We start from the raw sequence: 17,707 nt of genomic DNA, 5'->3' as shown, positions 1-17,707 counted from the left end.
GTCTACACAAGACTCATCAGTGACACCCAGATCAAAATAGTCATAAAGCCAAACAAGTAAAAAAGACGCATTTTGCATCAAACCTTTATTTAAAGAGAAACAGAGGTATACTACTGTTGCCTTTATTTAATAGATTCTTTATCTTTCTTTCAAAATAAGTTAAAATTATCCATTCCAAAACAGGGTTCAATGTTTAACGCCACGATATTAATTTCTTTTTGTCAAATTCCAATTCTGCGTCGACACGTACTATGTGTTCCATCCTTAGTAAATAAATTTGCAGACCATTCTGCTATCGGAAAGTACTAGTTCAAAACTTAAATAAAGAACCTAAAACACGGTAAATCCTCACATATTATATTACTTTGTTTTATCTAATGAACTTATTTGCAGATAATGAAATACATTGGGTTGATGTAATTGTCCTAAGTTAATTACCTAGCCAGTGATTGCGTCTGTTATATCTACAAATGTTTAGTGAATTTAAGATTGTCACTTTAAAATGTCTTCCCGTTTTTATCAAACAGGGCAAATGAGAGCTTGATATACCGTAAAGGTATATATGGTGATAGTTTAAAACAGTATGATGACCTCTTGATGGTGTTTTTTTCCTTTGTAGTTTGTTTGCTGTCTCATTGACGTATGACCAACATGTCCTCATCTAAACATTGTTAGAAACAAGATTCAAACACTGTATCTGGTTAGTGAATATGTAAAACGCTCGGCAAGTTTTACGCTTTCATTTTACGTTTTTGAAGTTTCATCGTCTCGAGAAGTGAAACGTCTTACTTGTTATAGTTTCTCTAAAACAAAACGTATTTCATAATATTAAGTGACAATTTATTATCATGATTAAATCTGCGTTGTGTCATAACCAAAATGACACATACAAATCATCTAATGCAATACACTTTCAATATATCAGTCTTAATAAAATTAACGGTACCAATTTTCTTGCACCAGATGCGCATTTCGACAATACATGTCTCTTCAGTGATGCTCGTGGCCAAAATATTTGAAATCCAAAGCTTATATAAAAGATGAAGAGCTATAATCCATAAGGTCCAAAAAGTATAGCCAAATCCGTGAAAGGAATCAGAGCTTTCCATGAGGGAGATACATTCCTTAATTTATAATAATTTCTATCATTTTGTAACTGTTTCAGTAAATTTTAATAACACAAAAAATCCATATTTTCATGCCAGTACCAAAGTACTGGCTACTGGGGTGGTGATACCCTCGCGGACTAATAGTCCACCAGCAGAGGCATCGATCTTAAATGTTTGTTTATAAGATTACCCTATTATTATTATTAGTCATGATACTTTTTTGACTCATCTAGCGTATAATAAAAGAGGAAAACAAAATAACGGTTTGGTAATCTACAAATCTAAATCAATTGATATGACTTAAATAGTTAACGTAATGATTAAATGCCTATGACTTACAATAAACGAATATATAAACATCTTGACATTGTGTGTTAGTTTCCTTAATGGTTCCTGCAAACATACGTTTTCCTATATGTTTACGTGATTCCAAATCATTAGCAGTATCCAGTTGTGCAATTTGTTAAGTCTGTATATATATATATACATATATATATATATATTCATATATTCAATCATGTATTTTATTGCCTGTTTACTTCCTTATTATAGCTGTTACGTTGTATTCACTTGTGATCAATGTAAGTGCGGTATAAAAATGTGCAATTCATGTTTATTCTATAACTCTATTACCAAAAGAGACAAATATCGCAGTTACCAAATTAATGCATGAACTTAAACTAAAACAAAGTTGTCACGTAGGGATTGGTATGGTCAGCGTTGCTGTGTGTGCATTGGTCTTCGAACGATTTTCATATTAAGGCAACAGTAGTATACCGGTGTTCAAAAGTAATGAATCGATATTGACATAATACAAATCTGGGTTACAAACTTAAACACACGAACTAAGAAAACAAAGGAACACCGGAAAACTGCAGTGCATACCCCCACTTTCATAGAATCAAACTATTTTCTTAACGGAGGAGTCGATTTTTTCTATGTTGATGTGGTTGGAGCTGTATATGATGTGATATACTGTCTTTTTAAGAAATATCTGTTATCTTTGTTAGAACAACAATGACGACGACGGCATGTTGCCATGGTATACGCGTATCCATTTAAATGAGTAAAAACGTTTGAAATCTAGTTATCTGCAAATAGTTTCCACACATGGGTCAAAATCTTTAATTGTTTATACATACGCGGTAATGGTAACGTTTTTTCCTGTAGCTCAGTCCATATCGTAAACTTGGATATGTATGATAGATCGTTTCGAAGCTGTGACATTTTCACATATGTGGTTAAATTTTCGGGGTACGAAGTGAGATTACTTTTTCCGTAAATTAGCATACCCCGGACATCCTTTTGTGATGCGGCTCCTTGTGGTAAAATATGACCTTTTTAACACAATAAGGTATTTGAAAATTTAATACTTTGAACACATTTAATAGCTCCATAGTTTTTACACATTTATTCTATGTTCCTCTTCTTTCCTAATCACCACAAATGGTTAAGTTCAGTCATTTGTAAAAAATAGAAACATGTCCAATATCACTACACAGAGATTTTTTTCTTTACACGTGACTTTTGAGTTCCTCATTTCGAGGCGCATTAGGGATGCTGTCCCATATTGAAATCCATAGTTCTGATTTTTCCAAATATTTTTATGTGATCTTCATCGGTATGACATTTTGAATAAATCTGTGTATTTTTGTCCATTTCTGAAAAAAAATAAAGTTGTTTCAGCACTATAAGGCAATGACCTTTCATCGCTATATTTATTTATTTTGAATACAATGTGTATGCATAATTAATTTCTTCCAGTATACCTTCACTAGTCAAAAGAAGGACAAAACATCTAAAGATAACCTTAAATTATAATACACAGACCCTGTTAAAGCATTCAATAACATTTTCTGGTGCCAAAAAGTGCATTTTGACAGAGAAATTATGCAAAAATGAAGATTTCATAAAAAAAAAACACCAAAATACTTAATTCTTAATACCAGTGGAAACCTGGTATTTTATACTGTAGAAACCACTATAAACTACTGTAAAAGTCATTTTCATCATATAATTAGAGTGCAATGAAGTGCAAATTTTCAAAACTTGTCCTTTCACATAATTCTATTTGAGAAAAGAAGGTTTTTTACATGTATTTCAGAGAAAACCTTTTATCAGTGAGAAATCCACATGAGGTATTAAAGGAAACATTGTGACATCACATGTATTATGGCGTCATTAAATAACAACAGATCAAAATAGTGCTAAATATAGTTTGCAGTGTTACATGAGAAACAGTAGCCGCAAGATTTAACTGGAAATATCGAGTCGAAAAGATCAGCAACTAAGCCTTTTCATTTAATATCAAGACCATAGCAACAGTTTTCATATTGGCATATTTCTAACATTCCGACTGTAATTTCAATTGCACAAATACCATGAATAAACAATTAAGAGCTTGCCTAATAAAACAAAATGCTTACCAGTTATTCAGGATTTTTTAAAACCTCTAGTTTGCCCTCTCATGTTAAATAGTAATGTATGTCTGGAACTGAAATAAGATAAAAAATTTACTCAGGCTGTGTTCTCATTTAATTTAAATACATTTAAGTATTATTGAGAGAAAAAAATCTAATTCTTGAAAGTTTTATCACAAAGAAAGAAAATTGCTTCTCCCTTGTGGCTTTGCCATCTTCATTTAAATCTTTTATATTAGAAGCAATGGGTGGTAGCTAACTAGCTTAATAGTTGAAAAGGTGCAGCAATATTGTTTTCAAAAGGTTTGATCCTCCCCCTTTTTCACTGAGAAAAGACAATATCTTGTGATTTGCTAGTGTGCATTAGAAATAATAATTCATGATTTTCTTAATACATGGACATGTTTGTCTGTTTATTTATTTATGTATTTGCATATGATATCTACTGACCAGGGGTCAAATTATTGGATAAAAGCACATATAATGATGTATCTCACTTTACTCGTATGAAGTGTGTTATCTCCCTTGATTATCAGTTATTCCTGTAAACCGGACTGATAATTACATAACAAGGACTGTATTGTATCATGTTTACTTACAGCTAAAACTATTATGTTAGTTCATGCCTTTTTCAATTAATAAACAAATGACTTTCGGATCTCTCGGGGGTAAACAAAGTTAGAATTGTGCCTAAAAAAGTGTTCAGCCCCGTGCCAGTAATGCATTTTAAAAGCAAAAATTCCATAGAGTTTTTGCTGGTATTTATCGATAATGTTTATCTAAAACCATCTGGGATATCTAGGTATAAATAAAAAAGTACTAACCATCATTTTCACAATTTTTTCTGGTGTACAAGGTGAAATCATTCATAGATCACTCTGAGAACTTCCGATAATCTTCTTGTAATTTGGGTCAAAATCTTTAATTGTTTTTACATACGCGGTAATGGTAACGTTTTTTCCTGTAGCTCAGTCCATATCGTAAACTTTGATATGATAGCTCGTTTCGAAGCTGTGACATTTTCACATATGTGGTTAAATTTTCGGGGTACGAAGTGAGATTACTTTTTCCGTAAATTAGCATACCCCGAACATCCTCTTGTGATGCTGCTCCTTGTGGTAAAATATGACCTTTTTAACATAATAAGGTCTTTGAAAATTTAATACTTTGAACACATTTAATAGCTCCATAGTTTTTACACATTTATTGTATGTCCCTCTTCTTTCCTAATCACCACAAATGGTTAAATTCAGTCATTTGTAAAAAATAGAAACATGTCCAGTATTACTATACAGAGATTTTTCTTTACACATGACTTTTGAGTTCCTCATTTCGAGGCGCATTAGGGACTAAACATGTAAGCGGGATCCCAACCCTCCCATAACCACCTAAACTTCCTTTCTTAAAAAAATGTTGAAAATCAAGACTCTTTCTAGTAATGTGCATTGTTACGTAATAGTTTTAGAAAATGAAACAACACTTTACTGCATCTGAAACTACTTAACAATGTTTAAACAAAATAAACATGTTTATCAGCTCCACATACCACTTGGTACAAATGCAATTTTGGCAGTATAATACTTGTTTAAATCATAAGACCTGTGTCTAACACACTTGTGGAAACCTACCCGGATATGCAAACAAACAAATATTTACCTGAGATTCATTAAATCATAGGGGTGTTTCTGTTTTTGACGGATAATTTTATTTTGAATTGAAGGGTATTAGTTTGATTCCACTTACTTTTAACTTTAAAATTGTAAAGTTGCAGGATTATAACCATTTTCAAAATACAATCTCGTATATTTAAGCTGTATGTTTCATCTTGAATACCCGATCTCCCTATATCATTGTTACACTGATGACGCATGCGTTCTCGTCTCATTTGGATCTTGGGTTTGTCGATAAAAAGATGGTAAGTCTTTTATAACTTAAAGCAATGAAATAATATGATTTAGACTTATTAGTTTTTGCAAGGATATTAAGTTATTTACTATATAAATCCTTATTTTTCTAAATCAGTCGTTGAGAAAATCCAATGATGCTATTTAATTATTATTGATAAGTGCATAAAATATCAAACTATTTTTTTTCCAGATTCTGATCTGAATTGATTAATCTATAATACCAAAAATATTGGAATTTTTGGGAAATCTAATTTCATTGATATGTTCACCCAAAAAAGATTTTAGATAGTTAACATGTTGTTTATTTTGAAACCGAAAGTTAAATCGTATGTGTTATCAACGTAATACCTGGTTGTGTGTCCTTGTTCAACTTTTAAACTAGGACACCTGTATATTTTTTTTCTATTTCAACATTTAAGCTTAGTCATGTCTATTTTTAGCTTTATCACGTGGTCGTTATTATACATTTACATATTAGTCTGCAGTGTTGATGTTTTGCAAAATGGGTGTATTTAAAAGATTTACCTAATAATTTATTTTTGTTTATAAATATTTTGTAAACCAAAACTTTAACGTCATCGTTTACACATTTGACACCAATAATATTCTAATATAAGAAGAGCCATATGAAAATAACTTCACTCTAATTGATAAAAAAGAAACGGAAATAGCCAATCTATTGTACAATTTTCTCTTATTTCTCAAACTTAATTTTTTGATTGACTAAAATCAATGTGTGTTCCCCTAGGGACTGTAGGTATATCATGCTGGTATTTAAATGTGAAGGCTAATGAGGTATGTGTACTGCTATTGTAGCGTTAGATCGTGTGAATCGCTTAGAGTTTAAAAAATGTCATATGATTGTCCAGGTCCAATCTAATTCAGGTAGAAAAACATATATACGAGATTACAGGACCGCGTTTTGTCATTCGCAACAAAGTAATCCCCTAACCTCTGACCTATGAACCAACATGTCGTTATGAGGTTATATCCTATTGCATCAGAATGCAATGAGGGAATACTAACATACTACATAATGCTGCATCTAGAGTATTTTGACAACTTTAGATCAGATTAAGTACTTCAGCATAACCATCAAATAATTATTGTTTTTCCTGATGGTAGCGGTAGAGCGGTGACAATTATAACATGTGTGCAGCTATATTTCCATAAAGGTAGCGAAGCTTAGTAGTGAAGGTGGTAATGAAGCCGTCGGAACAACATAGAATTTTCATTTGGGAGGTGCAAGGAACTTTTGGTTACCAAATGTCGAAAATTTGGAATTTGGCAATGGCTGGGAAGTTGGATGATTGTATGTTGGTCACGATGTAGGAACCTGTGATCTCAGCCACACGGAAGTGGCTGTTGCCATTGTTGGGCAGCTACTCCTCTTTAATATGACGAAATCAGAGTTTTGTTAGTTGGATTGACGCACGTATAGACATTTTATAGTCTGACATCATGCAAGCCACAGTTTTTGGTGCCGATGGTGACATGTTTTGAAGCACATTTTGAAGATCCAAAACAGTTTCAATTGTCATTAAGAAGACAAAACAATCATCCGTTACGATAATCAGTTCAATTCGATCTATAATATGTCGGTATGAATGAAGTTAACAATAGTTGATCATATTCAATTAAATAACTCACATTCTGTAGTGTTTATCAATGAGCGAACAATTTAGTTTTTTTTATATCTATTTTTAGAACTATATTAGCTATAAATAAATTGTCAACATAAATAGATAAGTCGCAAAAAGATCAACACATAGGTTATGTTTTAACATAACTAAGTTGCTATTCGAGTCCCTACAGAAGTTTTGTGCTTTACTGATGATTTTCACACTTTTTTACGATTTGATTATTATCAAAGAACTTTGAAAGATGAAAACAAATGAATGTTTCAATAAACTCCATCGAAGTGTTAATGTTCTTCGGTAATCATTTGTTACGATTTTTTGTAAGAAAAGAAATCATGAATAGCTTGGATTAGCAACAGATATACAATGTACAAATAGTTAAAAATTACTAATGTTTTCTAAACCAGCCATGGTTCGATTAGCTTATACCAATTTTTCAATTAAGTATAATTTATCAATCAAACTATATCAGTTGAGGATGAACAATAAATACCAAGACGAAGTGTGTTTTTGTTTATTTCATAAAATGAAATAAAATAAAATAAAATAAAATAAAATGATCGTGTTTCAGCACTATAAGAGGTTATGAATACCATGTGGAAGTATATTTGATGTCTTCCAGTATACCGTCATATGTCACAATGAAACATCTGTTGATTATCGTCAATTACAATATACAGACCCTGTTTAACCATTACTGAAATTTTCTTATGTCTAAAAGTGTATTTTCCCAGAGAAGGAATTCAGAAATGCATATTCTTTGCAAAAATCTTAACATAATCTTACTCAAAATTGATTGATTTTCTAAATATATTTCAATGATAAACTCTTTATCACTGAGAAATGCACTTTTGGTAAGTTAATAAGTGAATGAGGTGAACTCAGGTGTTCCGAAATATTTCATTTTATCTTACCTCCTATGTATTTCGAGAAATATGATTGATTAAAAGCGTCCGCGTGGAGAACGTGTATAATTCATATTAGTTAAGTAGGGAGGTGGGGGCTTATGTCATACACTGTTAGTAGTGATGTTACGTCCCTTTATATTCCATATTAGGTTATGAGGGAGGCGGGGCTTATTTCATACACGGTTAGTTGTGGTGTTACGTCCCTTTATAAAAACAAAACGGTACTGAAAAAACTCTTAAAGGTTTCAACAGACGAAGAAAGATTGAAATAAATTCCTCCTGTTCAACTAGTGATATTAACCGTCGTACAATTTGTGTATATGCGTTATAACTACTGCGTACAAAGTATTATGCAGTTAAGATATTAGCCGTTTGAAAAAGTCATGCGCTTAAATTATCTAGCGATTACACCTGTTTGAGTGTCGGTTTTACATGAAAAACGTATATTTTTTGTATTGAGTATGACCTCAATACTTTCTTGGTGATCATTTAAATGTGGGAGTGAGTCAGTCCACACAACAAAAATGAAATACTTGTTTTAATAGTGTGTCCCTTACAAAATTATCCGATTTATCAACTGATATACAAGAACATATAACAAAAGTAATTGTATATTACAAACACCTATAATATTTTTTTATTTCCCACAATCCCGAACTACCATGCATCAAGCTCTACGAAAACAGTGAACTGAACATTTTATTATCTTTCTTATTTCATAAAACATCTGTTTTTCATGCTAACTTTGTCTTTGGGTAGGATTTTATAACAGTACAAGATCTGGTTATCATTGACCGTCCTTATCACGTCAGCTTTCCGTGACATATTCATGAAAAGGAAAGTGTTAACCTCCTGAGCAGAATTGTAGAATAGTCTAATGATATGCCATAAAATAAATCTGCGTTTCTCATGTTTTTATGACCTTACCTCTTATTTTTTTAATAAATCGTTACACAAAACATTTGATAACTTTCATTTTTGGACAAAATCGTAACAATAGGTTAAATCAACTACTTGAAAAATGTTGATATGTTGGTTTTCAAGACAAAACTTTGTTTCATTTTCAAACTATTTAAAAATTGCTACATTTCTTATTAAAAAAAAACGAAATCAGTTCATGCAGTTTAAGTTGTTTTCTTGTCAAATTGATGTCTACTGTTAGTCTTTAAGTAAATATTGGCAACCATAGATATGATGAATCATGAACTTGAATGTATGCCTTCAAGTTATAGGAAGATAATTAAAATGGGTCGACTTTTATACAAGAATATGAGGCCTTAATGATTAACCTTCATATATTTAGCGTATAAATGTGCAAACTAAACTCAACATGTTTACTTATAGAAAGTGATATCAATTCATTCTGATTACCGATTTTGCTTATTTCAGAGGGATATTTAACTTGTGTTAAAATGGCTAGATTGACTATTTTGGTGTTTGTTATGAACTGCTTCATTTGTTCAGGTATATATATTTTGTTTCTTCAATGCAATTCACAACCACTTACACAGATCTTTTTTATTATTAAATCTTTAATATTAAAAATTGTGAAAAAATATGCCCGGGAATTTTAACTATTATTCAACATCAAGACATTTAATTTTGATTTTATTGAGTGTCTGATATTGCACATTTTACAATTATGGATTTTTGTTGTAACTGGAGATGAATAAGAATCAAAGAAAGGACACTTACATTATGAAGGTTTTTAATCGCAATTTCAAGTTTCCTGCAAGTTCACTTTAATTTACAATACTGTAAAAATGTCTTTTTTGTATTATTTGTACAGTTTAATTTAAATATGAAATTTAAGTACATGCTATATGGTTTTTATATCATGACTTTTGTATTTTAGCCCAAGTTACAGTTTCTCTTCAGTCGTATCCTGTGCGGTATGGAAAGGTTCTAAAGTTGGTGTGTTCCTCAAGAGAGTATCATAGAGTTTGGCACTGGTTTAAGGGCAAGGCACTGTTATACAGAAACAACCAACCATCTCGTGATATTGATGTTGATAAGTACACGGAGGAGATAATTGATAGCTCTCATAGACAACTCACCATTTACGATTTCGAATTTGATGACATCGGTCGATATGTCTGCTCCAATGGATTTTTCCAAGATTTTATTGATTTATCAAAGGAATCTGGAAAATTCATATGTAAGCAAAATGTAATCTTAATAGCAATTTTTAATGATGCCATTTATTTATTAACTATACATTTAATATAATACGTGAGAGGAAACCAATTACAGAGACAAACTCTCATTCGAGGACAAACTTACAATCCATACAAATAAAAACTGAAGCAAAATCACAGTCCACATAATCCAACATAAAAAATTTAAAACAAAGCATCACAAATTACACAAAACAATTAAGGCAATCTAAAGTTCTCAGAGAGGGTCAGAAATCAAAATCTTATCACATTTTATGTTTTGCAGCATTACTAACAATCACGTTACAATTACAGTGTGTTCAATTGAGGCATGATTTTTTTTTTGATTTTTTAATTTCTGAACATATGTAGTCTATCAACTGTTAAGCGAATGCCAATTATTAGTTGTAATAGAAATATCTGACACATGCCATGATACAATATAAAATTGAGAATGGAAATGTGGAATGTGTCAAAGAGACAACAACCCGACCATGCAAGGAACAGACAACAGCAGAAGGTCACCAACCGGTCTTCAATTCAACGAGAAACTCCCGCACCCGGAGGCGTCCTTCAGCTGGCCCATAAACCAATATATATATACTAGTTCAGACTAGTGATAATAAATGCCATACTAATTAAATAATCTTTTTTTTTTTTTCATTGTTGGCTAAGCCATTTCATCATTCCAACTGAGTTTAGATAATTATTTTCAGCTTAGATGTGTTAACGAGATTTATATGTATGTATATTGAATTTTAGATTGTGATAATTCAACAAAAACTAAAGTGAGACAACAAAAGCAAGTTTTTGGTATAGGTATATCTACAGGCGTATCGAATGTATCTCCGACACCAGTATGTCAGTTAGAGGTTGAGGTAAACTATTCTTTATGCTCACATATGTTTGAGAAAAAAAATCTCATATTTTATATGGGGCGTATAATTTTATGTGTATAAACACTCTTAAAAGTATCAAATGTTTTTCAATTGAAGAAATAATTCTCGGATGACATAATTTGTTTGATGTAGATTGTTAAGCAAATAAGGCCAAATAATTCAAGATCATCATTGATTAACACATGAAATTGATCTGTAGGGATACACTTGTTCTGTATAAAGTTAAACGTAGTATAGTTGGAGGGAGGAGACACACCTGTGCTGTTGATATATGCTTGACTTCACTTTTGTCAATTCATAGAATTTTTCTTTTTTTATGTCCTTTCAGTATTGGTCATTTTTAATCCACTCATACCTTTGCATCTGAATATCATTCTGACTTGTGAGATTTCTTACTTTTGCATATTAAAACCAAATTAACAACACACTTATCATAGATACCAGGATCAAATTTTGTATTTACGCCAGACACGCATTTCGTTTACAAAAGACTTTTCAATGAGGCTCGAATCCAACAAAGTTAAAAAGGCCAAATAATGTAAGAAGCTGAAGAGCATTGCTGACCAAAATTCTTAAAATGTTTGCAAAATACTACCATAGTAACATTTCATTGCCGTTGTCTATCATTTTCCGACAAATCAATAGTTGTATTATATTATTAAGGAGTAAACAACCAAGTTGACTGGTTGTAACAAAAAAGAAAATCCTCTTTAATTTACTTATAAGGTGTTTTGTTCTAACAAAAATATATCTTACTCATATTTAATTATATTCGTGTATATTCGTGTTATATATACATGATATACATGTATGAATAACGTTTATAGAAAAAATGAGCCTGTTTTATAAGTTATGATATTTCTTTGTTTCAGAACAATACTTTTCCTGTGACAATATTTAAAACAACAGGCAAAGATCGAATAGTTGATGTCATTTTCAAGACAACACTATTTAATACTTCATTTTTCTGCAAAAAGCCTGGGAATCCATTCATTTTTGCCTGTAATATAAGTGGAATTGTCTTACGAAAAAAAGTTACCAAAATATGCCCAGGTAAATTATATAAGACCTTTTTATACTGGCACATTTTATATCGTTTCATTCTATGTTACATCTTGAGTCATGCTTTTGCTCATATTCAATGTTTCGAAACGTTCTGTGCCAAATAGCAATTGCGTGTTACATATGTTAATCTAAATATAACACATAATACATATCAGTAATATTTCAACGTTGAGGTAAACAATAACATTCTTACAAGTCATAAAAGTGAGAGATTTAACTATCTATAAAACCAGGTTTCATGCACAAAAGCTTTCTATATAAGAAAATGCATGTACCAAGTCAGAAATATGACAATTGTTATCTATTCGTTTGATGTATTTGAGATTTGGTTTTGTCATATGATTACTGACTTTCCGTTTTGAATTTTCCTCGGAATTTCAATATTTTTTTATGTATTTAACTTTTCATCTACATGAGACTCCCAAGTGACCTTTTTATCAAAACAGTTAGAAAGAAAATCAAAATTTAAAGCCACAAAAAGACATAATTTTATAAAATGGTTTACAAGATAACCAAGTACCAAGGATAATAAGGAAAAGCATAATGATGACAATCCTTTAAACGCAAGATAAGCCTCTATAAGACCAAAGCTATTTGTGCTTTGACTCCCAGCTTCATTTTTTTTTATATATGTTGTAAGCGTATGAAGCTTAAATTCCATATTATTAACAATGATGTGTGAACAAAACAAACAGACATAATAGATTAAAAAAAATCAAAATGAGGAGAACTTACGTCTTTCGAATTATTTATAAGCACGGTTTCTCATAACACAAATAACATATATGTGTTTCAATTCACTATCGATATGATTTTGAAGTTTAATATCTTACTTAAGATACCAGAAAAGTCATCTTATCTTTTATTTTACTAGTAGTGAAAGTTTGACTATCTTAGAATTCGCATGGCGGGTGGTGTATGCAAATCAGGTAACGCTTATCTTCTGAACGTACCAAATCTCGCTATTTTTTTTTTTTATTTAATGAGAATCTCTCAGTTTTTTGTTTGTTTGTTTTGTTTATTTGAGGTTATTTTTTATTTCCTTAACATATTTTTTTCGCTGTCGACAAACCCATTGAACCAAAGATTGTACCCATTGCTTTTATGATTAGGTAGACCGTTGCAGTATAACTGTGTCGAATATGAACTATGGAGAAATACTACTTTTCGTAGCCACAATCCTGTCCCTTTTTACTGGATAGTGATTGTAATTAATGCCCCTGAATGTATTCTAGCTAATGCATCCTACTGTTCAAAAAGGTTCACATTATGGCACGTGGCAGATATTTAACGATATCAATGTGTAGAAAAACCTAATATTTACTTATATTTTTCAGATTTCAAGAACAGAAACCATGAAAAGTCATCTCCTGAATATTCACAGACTTTAATAATTATAAGTGGTATCGTGGCCTTAATTGTCTGTATAACAGTGTTAACATGTATTATAAGGAGACAAACAGCCTCGTGTAAGTATTTAAACCAATTCAAAATAAATGTGTTCGTTATTGCATCTATCGGCAGGATTTTTTAAAACAACATGTCTGTCTTTCACAAAACATATTCTCATTCCAGACGACACTCAAATTTCCTGCCATTTATCATGAAATTACCTAGTGGATTTACCTTCAGTTTATTCCCGTCCCGTTATAAATGATTGATTTGCTATTGCACTTTTGACAGACAACAATCAGTCGATCGAAAATAATGTCATTTTTTTTCCTGTTCCATATTATAAATCTGTGTACACACTTTTGTTTTGAATATATATTTCTATGAACTATAACTATTCAATCTTATTTTTAGAACATATTGTCCTCTTTTAATAATGAAAAATAACTTCTGAAGTACTAATCATAGACACAAACAATTGTATTTGAAGATTAATCTCAATTTAAATGACTCATTATTATTGTTTCGTAACAAGAGTTGTATATTGGTTGTGTAGAGAATCTCATTGATATTAGTTAATTATAAATAACCTGAAATTTTATAAAATTAGCAGGCCTATGTAATAATTTTTTGTAATACCAGTCAATGTTAGGCGTTTTAAACCATTCATTGAAAATTAAGATATTTCACAAGACGACAAAACTTTGAAACAGAATATCGTATATGCATATCTAATCGGGAATTATTCTCCCGCAATATCAAAGGTTTGTTTTAAATAGAAGTTGTATTATACTACTTGTGTTCTTTCTTTGCAGTTATACTTCAATTTTGCATGTAGTATGTTCATCCTTGATTTCCAATTTAACATATAATAATGATCATATGTTCTTCTAATTTTCTTTTTTTCAGTACAAACGGTTAACGATGAAGCGAAAGGAACTGTCGTTGACCCTTTGGTTGAGGTTCCAGAAAGTTCAAATATTGCTTAGAATTTTTTTATTTTGTTTCATCCAGCTTTTATTTATAATAACACTATGTTTTATAATAGCTTGATTTGTTATAATGAGGCGATGAAAGCATTGGATAGATCAAGGCAAAAGATCTATGATGAAAACTGTCTGAAAAAATTAACATGTTAAATATTTAATATGATCTCTCCATGACTGCTGTAAAATCAATATGATTAAAATGCACATTTATCTAAAGAGAATATGTCTGGTACATGTAAGTTATTTTATAACTATTCAAACAATTATGTTCAAAATAAATAAGCATTTCTTGAGATTCTTGTTCACTGTAGTGAAGATGTCTCATTGTGAATTTAGACAATTACAAGTATCCGTTTGGCTGAAAAATATATATTTGTATTATTACTACACTTTGTGTACTCGTGGTTTGAAAATTAATGAAAAATGGACTTTCTACACATGATTGCTTTATCATTGGAAAGGTGTACGGTGCAATGTACGTCAGTGTATTGATTAGTTCATTTTGATGATTTTTACAAATGTGTATATTGCTTACTTGCCTGGTGTTGTATTTGCATTCCTCATTAATTATATCATGCATGTACAGTTAAAGATTGGTTTTTTTATCTAGTTGAAAACAAAAAGGAATATGGAAAAAAAACTTGACGAATTTTGATTAAACTACTGTTATAACGTTCTAACATTGTGACATATATTATGGAAACTGGGAAAACAATAATCATAATAACTGACTGCACATGAAAATGCAATATGATAAAAGGAAAGTCTATTGGAATAATTCATTTAGATCGGAAGTGTGTTTGATTAAGCATTCACTAAATGCTGCTGACTAAATGCTTACTCAAATAAATTTGCTCATTTGATGATGTGATAAATAATTTGACAGTTTCAACATTGTATCCATTTTCTTTTATGTGCTTCCTATTTAAGTTATTTGAATCAAAATAATTTATATGATTTTTCAAATTACAGTGCACTATGGTATTCATTGATATGCATATATTACATTATGAGTGTGAAACTATTACGTTTTGTTAATTTGAAGACAGATAACTGAATTTTGCTTTTGTTTATCTACACAATGTATACTATGTATGGTAAAGAAAATGACAATCTTGTATTAGCTCAAGGAAATTCAAAGTATTCACTGACTGCATGTATTTGAAATCTTGGGTAAAGCTTGCATAATATCAATTATACATTTTTGTCTATTTTAAGTCTTTAATTTTGAAATCCTATTGGTTTGAACATGGAATAAAATGTTCTACTTCGTAAATTTGTTTTGCTCAATTTCTATTAATGTGCATTTCTACAATTTCATGGTTTTTAATAGACAAGTGCACAATTGTATACATTTTTATGTCTTTTTTATATGTAGTTTTAGGCAATTACGTCTGGTTAACTTTTATACACTTTGAAAACCCTGCTGGTTGGGAAATGAAAATATTTTTTTTTCTAAGGAAAGGTGTATAGTACAATGTACTACGGTGTATTGATAAGAAAAAATCAATTAGCATTTTACAAATGTATATATTTTTTTACATATAGGTCTAGTTATTGTTTTTAATTATATCATGTATGTACAGTTAAAGATCAAATTTTATGTTTGAGTTGTAACTGAATACAATTAAGAAGATAAGGGGTATAATGTAGTAAACTTCCCTTGATGAATTTTGATTAAACTACTGTTTCATATACGTGTATTTATAACGTTCAAACATTGTGACATGTGTTGTGAAAACTGGGAAAACAATAACCATGATGACTTACTGCACATCGAAATACAATATCGTAAAATGAACTGTTGAAATAATTAATTTGAACTTTACGTCATTTGATTCAGAATGTAGCATCGATAAGTAAAACAAGACTCTAAATGTTAACTGAAAAAGCTTGTTTGCATACCATCATATAATTGATTGATGTCATAAATAATTTGACAGTTTCAACTTTTCATCTATTTCCCTGTATAAGTGGTTGGAAACAAAATATATATGATATTTCAAATAAAAATCCCCAATGGTATACATTGTTATTTCTATATTAGTATGTACTAAGTACATCATAAGTGTGAAAGTATCTGGTTAACTTTTAGACATTTTGAAACCCTGCTGGTCAGGAAATGAAAATGATTAATTATTTTATATGGAAAGATGTAAGGTACAATGTACTACAGTGTATTGAATAATTTCTTTTAAATGGTAGTTCACAAATGTATATATTTGTACTTAGATTATTGTACTTGTTGTTTTTTCTCAGTTATTCCATGTTACAAATTAATTTTCACTTTTGAGTAAAGTTTTGTCTTTGTAAATAATTAATTCCTCACATTTCGTGGTGTATATGTTTATACTTTTTATTTAAATAAATGATTTACTAACAAAAAACGTGTTTGAATTTTTCATAAATTACAAGTCATATTTCGGTATCCTTGAATATTTGGAAAGTCCATATAGGTCGATGTGGTATATACGTCAATGAAATTGTAACTCAATTACAACAACTTCTAAAATACACATGAAGGTCTGTAAAATCTGCAAACGTCTCAATCGTCAAAATTTTTGGTAAAACTAAACAGAAGCTTTAAAAAATCTTGCATCAACACGATGTTCTCCAATTCAAAAAGCTTATAGACGAGGTTACTGACAAGGACATAAATATCTTGCGGGGTTAAGCTAGTTGAGTAGATCTGACTAACATCCCATGCTAAGTTAGCTCCCCTAGCCCCAAAAGGCTAAGTAAGCTGTTCTCAGCATACTGCGTATGATCTTGGCAATTTTAATAAAAAAAAAACGTAAACATTAAAAAGAATTGACCTGGTAAATGTTTTTTATGAGTCAACGTAACCAAAATCGTCAATCGTCCATTTATTGGAGTTACTTTCCTTTGATGGCGATGTGTTATGGCCTATTTTGCTTTTATCTTAAAAACTGGGAAAACAATAACCATGGTAACCAAAATCGTCAATCGTCCATTTATTGGAGTTACTTTCCTTTGATGGCGATGTGTTATGGCCTATTTTGCTTTTATCTTAAAAACTGGGAAAACAATAACCATGATGACTTACTGCACATCGAAATACAATATCGTAAAATGAACTGTTGAAATAATTAATTTGAACTTAACGTCATTTGATTCAGAATGTAGCATCGATAAGTAAAACAAGACTCTAAATGTTAACTGAAAAAGCTTGTTTGCATACCATCATATAATTGATTGATG

The 17,707-nt window shown here is 30.6% G+C and overlaps 1 protein-coding gene across 1 annotated transcript; it reads left to right on the top strand.

Annotated features, from left to right (window-relative positions):
• The first annotated feature begins 5,354 nt into the window (after positions 1-5,354).
• LOC143058737 (uncharacterized) lies at positions 5,355-16,861 on the top strand. Its single transcript, XM_076232187.1, has 7 exons — positions 5,355-5,444; positions 9,374-9,448; positions 9,840-10,142; positions 10,903-11,018; positions 11,912-12,092; positions 13,442-13,573; positions 14,406-16,861. Exons 2-7 carry the CDS (start codon positions 9,397-9,399, stop codon positions 14,483-14,485), a joined length of 864 nt encoding a protein of 287 aa, XP_076088302.1. The 5' UTR covers positions 5,355-5,444; positions 9,374-9,396; the 3' UTR covers positions 14,486-16,861.
• The last annotated feature ends 846 nt before the right edge of the window (positions 16,862-17,707 follow it).

Source organism: Mytilus galloprovincialis, chromosome 14 (genome assembly GCF_965363235.1).
Source record: "Mytilus galloprovincialis chromosome 14, xbMytGall1.hap1.1, whole genome shotgun sequence".
Lineage (NCBI taxonomy): Eukaryota > Metazoa > Mollusca > Bivalvia > Mytilida > Mytilidae > Mytilus > Mytilus galloprovincialis.
The sequence above is the reverse complement of the archived record's forward strand: the minus strand, read 5'-3'. Positions and strand labels throughout refer to the sequence as shown.